Genomic DNA, 11,215 nt, shown 5'->3' with positions numbered 1-11,215 from the left:
GGGGGAGGAGGAAGACTCCACATCTGTTCCAGGCAGTCGGTGTGTATATTTGTTTGTCCATGTGCGTGCATCCTCGCCATGTCTCTTAAGTGTATTAATCCAAACCATTTGTACTTTGTGATGCATTACAACTACAGTACTGTTTGTAGTTATGTGTAAGCCTATGTTGGACGTAGTCATAAAATGAAGTTAAAGTACTAATGATTGTCACACACACACTATGTGTGGTGAAATATGTCCTCTGCATTTGACCCATCCCCTTGATCACCCCCTGGGAAGTGAAGGGAGCAGTGGGCAGCAGTGGTGCCGCGCCCGGTAATCATTTATGGTGATTTAACCCCCAATTCCAACCCTGAAATGCATTAAAAAATCAATTTAGTACAATCTATGTACATTCTGCTTAATTTGAATGAGCCTTTTTAGTTGTTGATTTAAGATAATTTTTGAACTTTCAGCTGCCTAATCAGTGAAAGTCCAAATAAAAAGCAAAATCAAAACTTTTCGCATTGGTAGAGATGGTGTTTAGTTGTCTGTACTGTAATATGCACTACTGCATCCGTCCGCTAGAGGCTGTTTACATGCCAGCCCTGTAACAGTGATACCTTGATATGACATGACAAAACTAATCCCAAAATTGATGCTTGACAATCATACAATTCCATTTACAATGTCAAAGAAGTAGGAAAAAGGGTAAAAAGACAGAGGATCAAAGCAAAAGAAAAAGATGGGGAGAGACAACAGTGTTAGAGATAGTATAGGGATAGGATTCAAGGAGGGAGGAGGGGTTTGATAATCCTGCTTGGATTAAGAGAGATAGGAAGTCCCAACATCCCTCTCTCCCTCACTCTTCGTCCCTCCAATCAAATGTGGACGACAGTGGGTTAAAAAAAAAGAGAAAAGTTAGACCTCTCCAATACATCAAGGAACGTTGTGTTGGACTAATGTGGAGATGGAAGTCTAGGAGGATGCTTGTTAGGACTGCTGAACTTTGATATTTTAATGTCTGGATTTCTTTTATCTTAAACCAGGATGTAATGGAGTCTACAGACAATCAATGTCTCTTCTAAACAGGTTTTGGAGCTTTGCAGGCTCTTTGCATGTCATCATGGACAGTGCTGTGGTCTGGAACGTCATGCCAAGCCTCTACCGGTACTGCGGACTTAAACAAAAGTGATGCTTGGACTTCTTAAAGAAGGCAAGAAGGAGCAACTTTTCTATTTGCAATTTCAATTAGCAGTTTTACCACAATGTAGTCCAGATGCTGTAGTTCTTGCTGTGTGTTGAACTCTAAATAACTGATGCAGTGATGGAAGTCAGCGGTGCTGGACCACGTCACATAAATGGGACGCGGCGAGGGATGCTGATGATGCTCCCATGGATTATCCTCTGCACTTCTCTGTGGATGGTGGTGAACGGTCAGATGAAGATCTCCCCAGAGACGTCAGTAACATCTATTTAGTAATAGCATCAATCAAAGGCTTCTTTATCATTGTTTTTTATTTTCAAACAAGCCACAGTACATATGCACCATTCAGGACTATTATAGTGTCCATAACAGCCAAACTACTCATAATAATGTCCAAAAATCAGCCTTTACAAAGCAAACAATGTTTACATTTAATGGTTAAATTTAACATGTTGTAGTTTTCAGTCATATGGGACGATTATAATGTCAATACCAGCCATATTTGATTTTGTAAATGTCTAAATATCAGCCTTTATGAAGCAAATAATCCTTACTTTAGTTTATATTGTGGTTTGATTTAACAATATTTTGGTGTATGCAATACAGTTGGACCATAATGTGCTGTTATATCATCAATTGCAGCCAACTTACATGAAATATTGTCTTAAATTCTGTTTTTTTACAGACCAAATAATGCTTGAGTTTCATTTTCATCCGGAGTTTAATTTAACAACATGTTGTAATTTGCTGTACTTTTTAAACATGTGGGACCATTATAGTGTCAGTAACAGCCAAGTTAGACATACACATTTTAAAAAATCAGCATTTACAAAGCAAATTATACTTACTTTAGTTTATATTGTGGTTTGATTTAACAGTATGTTGTTGTTTTCAATACATTTGAATCATACGGTACTGTAATACTATTAATAGCAGCCAAATTACATCAAATATTGTCTTAAAAGTCTGTCTTTATGAAGTAAATAATACTTGTGTTTAATTTTATTCGGGTTTAATTTAACAATATGTTGTTGTTTGCTGTACTTTTTAACTGTATGATTCAAATAACACCCAAATTAGACATAGTAATGTTTAAAAATCAGTCTTTACAATGCAGACATTGCTTACAATTAATTTTATTATTGTTTAAATTTGGCAGAATTGTGTCTTAATATTTTAGTGCCTGTATATTTTAGCTGCACTAGAGTTTTAAAATGTTAGACACAACTGCATTAGGATTATGATGCATTACACAATAATAAGCATATTGTTAACTAATTCCTCCTTATTGACACGTTTATTGTCAATAAACTCATTGTCACTTTTATTATCAAAAGCATTGTTATCCAACTCTGCATGAATGAATGCTTATTTTGGAATAAACGTATCATGGCCAGCAGGCTGAGCACTGACAAACCTTGGGCCGGCTCCCCATTGGCCAAACCATCTGTCGCATCCTGTCTGTTGGTCACTATTACGTCCATAAATAAAACACGACAAAGCGAGGAATAAATCGGCGACCTGGCCGGCCGGTGGACAACATTGCCTGTCACCTTTCGATGTAATCTTTCTGAAACATGGGCGCCTGCGACCTTCCACGAACATTCAATTAGGAACAACTGCACCTTTTAATCACACCCAATATAACTGACTCATTCTTAGTTTGAAATGACAACACTGCAGTATTGCAGAGTATTGTGTGGTTTGTCAACATTGTGCATCTACTTTGTATATTTGTTGTGTTGCAGTGTGCAAAAGTGGGCTGTGACCTTTGGTAAAGAGATAGCGGCGCTCTCCACCAAATACTCCGGAGCTAAACTGCTACAAAAAGTAAGACACTTTGATTGATTGATTGATTGATTGATTGATTGAAACTTTGAATAGTAGATTGCACAGTACAGTACATATTTCGTACAAGTGACCACTAAATGGTCACACCCAAATAAGTTTTTCAACTTGTTTAAGTCGGGGTCCACGTTAATCAATTCACTTCTTATTTTACGCACCGGCGGTGAATTGATAGAATGATACATTTATAAATTAATTGATAGATTGATACATTGATAAATTAATACATTAATAGATTCATACATTGATAAATTCAATACATTTATTGTTTTTTGCAGGGAATTGCTAGCTTTTGTTGCTGCAGTTGCACAGTATGATAGACATGCAACAGAAAAATGCGTCATACTAAAATATTTACTCATAGAGATGATTTTTTTTACAAATCTATTTATAACACAACTTTCATTATTTTTGTATTATATCCATGTTTGTTTTATTCATATAGAATATGATATTAGTTTCAATTATGCAGGTATTTACAATAATAACTCCAATATTGCTTTGATACAACACCTTGTTTTAGACTATTTCTATTGTTAATTTTTTATTGACTTATTAGGTAATGAATTTATTATACTACCTAATAATATTAAAAAAATATTATTATCATTTTAAAATAATTTTCCTTTTAAGATAATTTCCTCTTACAAAATTGATGGTGGACTCATTTTAATTGCTTTTTTTTTGTTTTAGCCTCTTTGCAGTACAATAGACATACATAACACAAGGCAAAATAAAACTTGTTAAAATGTGAATAATTCAGAGAAAATGAGAAATGTTGAACAAATGTATAAATATATATATATATATATATATATATATATATATATATATATACTGTACATACAAAAAAGTTTGATCGTATATATTTTACACATTTTTCTCAAGTTTAAATGTTTATGAAATTATATGTTTTTTTTTTTTCAATATAGTGTCTATTGGGCAGGTGTACCTAATAATAATAATGATTTTTGCAGGTATTTGCTTGTTTTTGTTTTAGCTGGTGCTGAAATAAATGTAATATGAAAAAGGACTATTAATATGCTACAATATTAGTAATTAATCCCAAAAAATCTACATAGGAATAAAAACATAGTGTTAAATGTGTGTATGTGTGTGTGTGTGGGTGTGTGTGTGTGTGCGTGTGTGTCCGGGCCTGTGTGTTGGTAATTAGGCTGCACAGTGCATGCCACCCTGTAGAACCCCCCCTAGCAGGCATGTCCACCATCTGCCAGCCATGCTAACTCATCTTGTCCTCTTCACATGATTTGACTTTTGAAAGAAATATAAGGACGTGGAAGGTGTGCTGAAGATTGAGGAGGTGGATGGCGAGGAACTGGTGAAGAAGTTTGCAGAGGAGATGGAGGAGATGCTCGGGAGGAAGATGAAATCTGTCAAGGTATTAAAACTTTTTGCAATGAGCTCATAATAAAAACCATGTTGCTACATTATGATAAACTAATACAACACTTTATAACCATTAAACCATTTGTTTTCTTTATCATAGAGATTAGCAGAAGCAGCAGAGGAAGCTGATCTTTACCACGAGTACAATGATACGCTGGAGGTAATAAACCGTTACATCCCCTCGTTAGCTTTAGCTGCCTACATGAAGATGACTAATGGCACCTAATTTTTAGTCTAATTAACGTCCTAATTTGGATCACCTTCTTCATAGACGGCCAGCTCCTGCTTAATCATGAAATATATATCAAGATCAATTTGTTAATTACTGAGTGAGAAATTAACCCTTTCATGCAAAGTAGTCACTATAGTAGACAACAACTTAAAATAACTTTTCTCTTGCATACATGAGTCTTCATGTCCAAGTTACACATCAGTCGCCACAGTGGATGCTAGCATTGTCATGTCATAAGCCATTGGTTTAAGGTTGTAAGTGCAGAAAAAAACACGATGATAGATAGCCAACTAGCTAGATAGATAGGTAGATATATAGGTAGATTGATGGATAGATGATCCAAAAAAGAATACCCATGACATGACAGTGAAAAAAAACTAAGCAGTATGAGAGAAATTATAATATGAAACAAGATAAAATAAAACAGTTCAGTTTCATACAGTAATATAGCAATATTGCAGAACATGGGAGGAATATTTGTCCATTCCTTCAATTCTAAAAGACTCCTTGCAGATACAAAAACAACAACGAAAGTAACTGTTTGAATTCATAGTAAGGATTGTGTAATTTGAGACATGAGAATCAAAAAATTGATGTTGTCAAAATGTTAATTACATTTTTAATAGAATTAAAAAAATATTGTGTTGTTATAAGTCCTATAATGATATGGCGCTTTAAAGAAATTGTCACTGTTTTTGCAATATGTTAAACACTATGGGAATTGATTAATTGGTTTCGGGCATGACCGTGGTAAATGAATTTCCGTGAAATAGGAATTATTAGCTGGATCACAAAAAACATGTTAATGACTTTCTAAAGTTTTTGACATTATAACAGCCCTCTAAACCAATATTACAATGCTGCTTGAGGCTGAGCTAATCAGTGACCACAATACTGAACAGCGCACTCAGTTTGGTTTGCTCTCATTTCAGGACCAGTACTACTGTAGTATTGATATTTTTACTCAATTAATATTTTCTTTATAATTACATTTTGTTTATAAATTAATTAATAAATAATCAAACAAAAAAAAAATTAAAAATATATTAATATGTATCATAGATAAACATGACATAAAATAACACAACATTACTTTTATTATTAATTTTTTTATAAACTTTTCACTTTTTCAAAATGCTTGATTTAGCCCAAAAAATAATACTAATGAATCAACGATAGCGATAGAATTAGGCTGCAAACCTTAAAGCGCGATGTAGCAAAGAATGACTGTAATAAAAAAAAATATCTTAAACTAGGTTGCCATAATTTATGCATAAAGGGTTTATATAAGTTAGTAAAATAAAAAAAATCCTTGATTAACACTTTCATCCAGATTTGCACCAACATGTAATACAACTACCAGTAAAATTTGGAGTGAATATGAAAAAAAAGACAATATATCGTCAGTATTATTATTGTTAAAGAAAAAAATAATAATAAAGGACTTTGGTATACCACCAAATGCATAGGCTTGAACTTTTTCGTTCATTAAAGAAAACGTTTTGAAAAATAACCCCAAAATTCTAGATTGACACCTTTATCCAGATCTGCACCAAAATGAAATCAGTAAATAATAATACTTTAAATGTTTTGTGTTTATTAATTGATTAATTTACAATAAAGTAATTATAAATAGGCTGATAACTGTTATTAACATATTTTTAATCAATAAGATTAAACACCGAGATCGCCATAAAACCTGCTTTTTCTTTATGTGCATCATGTAAAAAAAAATAAAGAGCAAGAAGATGACCGCCTGCAGAAGTGTTTCTAATGTATTTGGTCACAGAATATTAGTAATGGTAATGCAGTGCAGTTGGACACTACTACAGAGTAATAAACATAATCGTCTTCCTCTCCTCCTCAGTTTGAATACTACAATTCTATGTTAATTAACATGGTAGACGAGGACGGAAATTCGCTGCCTCTGGGAGGAGAATTCCCCCTGGAGGCCAATGAACACTTCAGCAAACTGCCCGTCAACACTCAGCAAAGCAACATCCAAGTCCCTACCAACGTCTACAACAGAGGTAGGACGCCATCAACACAAATATGTCTGATTCCCACCGTCATCATTTTTCTCTGATGCAGATCCAGACATCCTCAATGGGGCGTACATGTCGGAGGCTCTGAATGACGTGTTCATAGACAACTTCCAGAAGGATCCCACGCTTACCTGGCAGTACTTCGGCAGCTCTAGCGGCTTCTTCAGGCTCTACCCTGGTACGACCTCCATGTTTGGCAACCACTGCACAAACATGGACCACTTAGTTTGCAACTGCAACTGGTGATGACTCAGTGTGTCTGTGAGTGACGGTAATTAGTTAGGGATTGGTGACACACTTCTTCATCCATCTATCCATCCATCCATCAAGGTGTAGCCAACCAGCAGATTTTCCATAAAAGTGCTGTGACGGCGTTGCTCTTTCTTTTTGCTGCTTTCCAGGGATCCAGTGGATTCCAGACGAAAATGGGGTGGTCACATTCGACTGTAGGAACAGAAACTGGTAAGGCTAACTTTTTTTTTTTTTTGTCCTTTCCAGCTTCTCAGGCAAATCATATAGTTGATGTAGATGCCCATATCGGCTGTTCAGATTTACTTTACAAAAGAGAAGTGTAAGATACTTCTCTTGTTGTCTTATTTGAATGTGACTTTATTAAATGTATTTATATTATTATTTGGTGCAGCCGGGCCGGAGCAGGAGGGGATAGAAAGAGAAAAAAAAGGAAGACAGAGGGGGAAATTGTGGGGACAAGAGGGGGATTAGACAGAGAGACAAAAACAACAACAGCAAATACAACAATAACAAGGCTAACTTTAATGCTCTTTTATCCTGCACTACCACGAGCTAGTGCAACAAAATGTATTTCTTATCTGTACTGTAATGTTCAAATTTGAATGACAATAAAGGAACTATAAGTCTAAGTCTAATACAAAATATCTGCCTTTGACAGTTGTTATTTTTGTACCCAAAGGGTCCAAAATGCCCCTTTTCGTAAAGTCTAATAGTTTTAATGTTTTCCCCACTTAAACATCAGATCCTTTCAAAAACTTCATACCTAACATGGATACAATTCTTTTTATATATGTATTTTTAAATGTAATGTTTTCATGACCCCTTTGCCCTAAGAATGGCAGTTTCTGTGGTAAAATAGGCCTGATTTTTCTCAAGAAAAATGGGTACAAAGTGTTATATTTGGGATAATCTAAAAATCCTAGTCGAGTTTCATACAGGTAGACTTTTTTGTCAGGCTGTCGCAAATTATATAAGCAGAACGTACACATTTAGTCTGGGGTTGAACAACACAATAGGAGTTGTAATATGTTCATTATTGCTATTGTATTAACACAGCGATACTAACAATGACTAGGTGTCTACTAATTTTACAACTTAAAGGAGCCATATGTGATTATTTCATGTCAAGTCATCATTAAATGGCCCTGATGTGTCAAAATGAATAAATTTATAACTGATAATGGTAGTTCAGCCGGGATATGCTCATTTCAAAATTAGATTTACAGCCCCGAAATCTTGTTATTGTTTTCATTTCAATGCCCCGCCCTTCACCGTTTGACCAAATAGAACGTCTGCCAGTGGGTCACAACCAGGTTGCCAGTTACACACCGCCACCTTTGTCTAGCCACTGCCACTGGTAAAGTAACTAAATATGTCAGACCTTAGTAAATCTAAAAGGCGTTGTTACGATCCTCAACTTATTCAAGACAAAGCCATGAACAAAACAAGGAATCATATCGGGATGCCTTTGAAAGATGGAGACAATTAAAGGCGGAGATTTTTTTCATCTGACGCCAAACTTGCTAATTTCCTCCTTGATAGGCAAGTAAGGCATTTATGTTTTCTTATAACTTGTAATAAATGGAAATTGGCATTTCTTATGTAAACTATATTGTCAAATACAGTTTATGATCTTGTCTAACAAAGCCAGTATGTTTGTGCAACGAATGCTTAGTATGCTAGCCCGGTCAATGACACATCTACATATAGGCTAACGGAAGATATATATGCTTGTTAGCCTGTATTAAAGTTAGGGTTGAATTACCACTGATAGTCACACACACAATAGGTGTAGTGAAATTACTCTCTGCATTAGACCCATTTCTTGGGAGGTCAGGGGAGCAGTGAGCAGCAGCAGTGGCCGCGCTCTGAACAATTTTTGGTGATTTAACCCCCAATTTCAACCCTTAATGCTGAGTGCCAAGCAGGGCGGTAATGGGTCCCATTTTTATAGTCTTTGGTATGACTCGGCCAAGGTTTGAACTCACGACCTACCACCATCAGGGCGGACACTCTAGCTACAAGGCCACTGAGCAGGTATAGTGTATGGTATATGTCGTTGAAAACTGACAGGGCAACATATATTTTTGACAAATAAAACCTATGTAGATATGGGTAGTGTCAGTTTCTGTTTCATTCTTAATATGCTGATACACTGAGGAAATGGATTCCAACAATAGGACGCTAATTGCGGTTTCTGGTACTGTATGTGCATCAGGCACATTAAGAATGGTATTTGTTTGGCACAATATAATTGTATGGATTTTCTACTTTGTGTATTGACTGGTAGTAGGCTATATGATTTATTTATTATTTATTTATTATTTATTATTTATTATTATTATTATCATTATTATTATTATTATTATTATTATTATTATTATTTATTTATTTATTTATGCATATGTTCTCATAGTCATCAGTATCATCAGTATCACAGTATCATGTTCTCATAGTCATCATTGTCACCGACGTCCCACTGGGTCATTATTGTCACCGATGTCCCACTGGGTGTGAGTTTTCCTTGCCCTTATGTGGGCCTACCGAGGATGTCGTAGTGGTTTGTGCAGCCCTTTGAGACACTAGTGATTTAGGGCTATATAAGTAAACATTGATTGATTGATTGATGCATAACGTGGTTTTTGCGTAACGTGGGTTGGCTCGTAGAATCGCACCCTGCACTGAAAGATGATGATGTGCGTAAATGGAAGAGAATGCAGTGCGTCAGGTTGGATGCAATAGGGAGTTATGCTGAACGAAATGTGGTGGTAATCTTACTGGTGGCCTTGGCTTGCCATAAAAGTAGGCCTATGCGATATATTATTACATATAACTATTTCGATGGTGGTCTGTGCGGTCAAACTAGCAGGGTAATGCCAACAATCTGTCCCAACTCCCGACGAAAATATTGCTGCGTAGCTTTACAAATACATTTGGCTAATTGACATTAGTAAAATGTGGCATAATTACTTAATAAACCATCTTGTAAGAAGTATAAACAAGAGAAACCTACAGTGTGGGCCTCGTCGATTGCCACTTGAAGTTCCTTGGAGTAGGATTCGGATTTGGCTGCATATCTGGCAACCTCAGTCATTGAGAGTGGGAGGGGACTACGGAATTTTGACCGTGATTGCAATACTATTTATGGCCCCATTACTACATATGGCTCCTTTAATTTACAACTTTTTCACTTCCGATACGATACCATTTGGAGCATTGAGTCTTGGCCAATTTAATATTAAGCCGATACGATAGCCGCAGGAATCATACATGATTTTTATTATTTTGTAAATGTGTAGTAAAGAATGTCCGAAAAGGTTTGATCAAGTGAAGTTAGACAGAGAACAATGGTAGGTATTAAACGCACTCACTACATATTACCAACCTTATGACAGACTTATGTTGTCTTTAAAGGGGAACTATTATGCAAAACCAACGTTTCTTACCTATTGGTACCTGTTTTTGTGTATTTGGGATCTGCATAAGTCCCAAAAATTTACAATCAAACCATGGAGGCATTGCGAAGATATTTATAAACCAATCTTGCTGTCCTTTATACTTTTCCAAAAAAGCCGTTTGCAATTTGCTGCATTTGTGATGTTTTTCCATTTGAGGACATCAGCTGATATATGCTATAGTTTTATCCAAAGAGCTTTACGCATGTCCGCCATTGTAGTCCGACGATCTAGTCAAAAAGTTCCTTTTTTTTCCTCTGTCCTGTTGTAGGGCAGACTGGCTTGTAGATGCGGATAAATCCCCTGCTGTTGCCATTTCTAATACAAAGTAGCGTATTGTTGTAAACTATATTCCTCAGTAGAGTCCATATGGAAGCGCTAAAAACTACAACATGGATGACGAGAAGAAAATACAGTCGAAGTGGAGGCACTAAATAAGACAACACAAAACTATTATTAAAAAAAATATATTACATTGGTCACAGTTGTGTTATTTGGAACACATGTGTGTTTATTTAAGCATCTAAACATGCTATTGAGGAAAAAAGTGTGTCTATACATTTGACTGGTATAGTGTGAGTCGTAAATGTGATTTATCCCAAATGCAACAGCGTGATGAGCCGTATAAGAGGAAATCACTTTCCAGGAACGCCGGCTGGTCCTTTAGACAGTGCATCCAGGAAGTCAGAAGTCAAACAAACAGATTATGGACCTGGACAGTTGCCTTGGAGCAGCTGTTGCCCCAGGGGTGAATCTCATTTATGTGGACAAGCTTGTAATTAAACAGGAT

The 11,215-nt window shown here is 35.8% G+C and overlaps 1 protein-coding gene across 3 annotated transcripts in view; it reads left to right on the top strand.

The window, feature by feature from the left end:
- Positions 1 to 56: 56 nt before the first annotated feature.
- cacna2d4a (calcium channel, voltage-dependent, alpha 2/delta subunit 4a) overlaps positions 57 to 11,215 on the top strand; it is a 113,894-nt gene continuing 102,735 nt past the window's right edge. For 2 of the 3 annotated variants that reach the window (XM_061912322.1, XM_061912321.1), the window contains exons 1-8: positions 58 to 1,195; positions 1,305 to 1,440; positions 2,935 to 3,016; positions 4,317 to 4,433; positions 4,542 to 4,601; positions 6,541 to 6,703; positions 6,765 to 6,896; positions 7,120 to 7,180. In XM_061912322.1, coding sequence (XP_061768306.1) covers positions 1,174 to 1,195; positions 1,305 to 1,440; positions 2,935 to 3,016; positions 4,317 to 4,433; positions 4,542 to 4,601; positions 6,541 to 6,703; positions 6,765 to 6,896; positions 7,120 to 7,180 — 773 coding nt within the window. In that variant the 5' untranslated portion in view covers positions 58 to 1,173. Of the gene's footprint in view, positions 1,196 to 1,304; positions 1,441 to 2,934; positions 3,017 to 4,316; positions 4,434 to 4,541; positions 4,602 to 6,540; positions 6,704 to 6,764; positions 6,897 to 7,119; positions 7,181 to 11,215 lie in introns of all 3 variants that reach the window. The other variant, XM_061912323.1, reaches the window with a different exon arrangement.

Source organism: Nerophis ophidion, linkage group LG10 (genome assembly GCF_033978795.1).
Source record: "Nerophis ophidion isolate RoL-2023_Sa linkage group LG10, RoL_Noph_v1.0, whole genome shotgun sequence".
In the NCBI taxonomy this organism is placed as follows: Eukaryota; Metazoa; Chordata; class Actinopteri; order Syngnathiformes; family Syngnathidae; genus Nerophis; species Nerophis ophidion.
The sequence above is the reverse complement of the archived record's forward strand: the minus strand, read 5'-3'. Positions and strand labels throughout refer to the sequence as shown.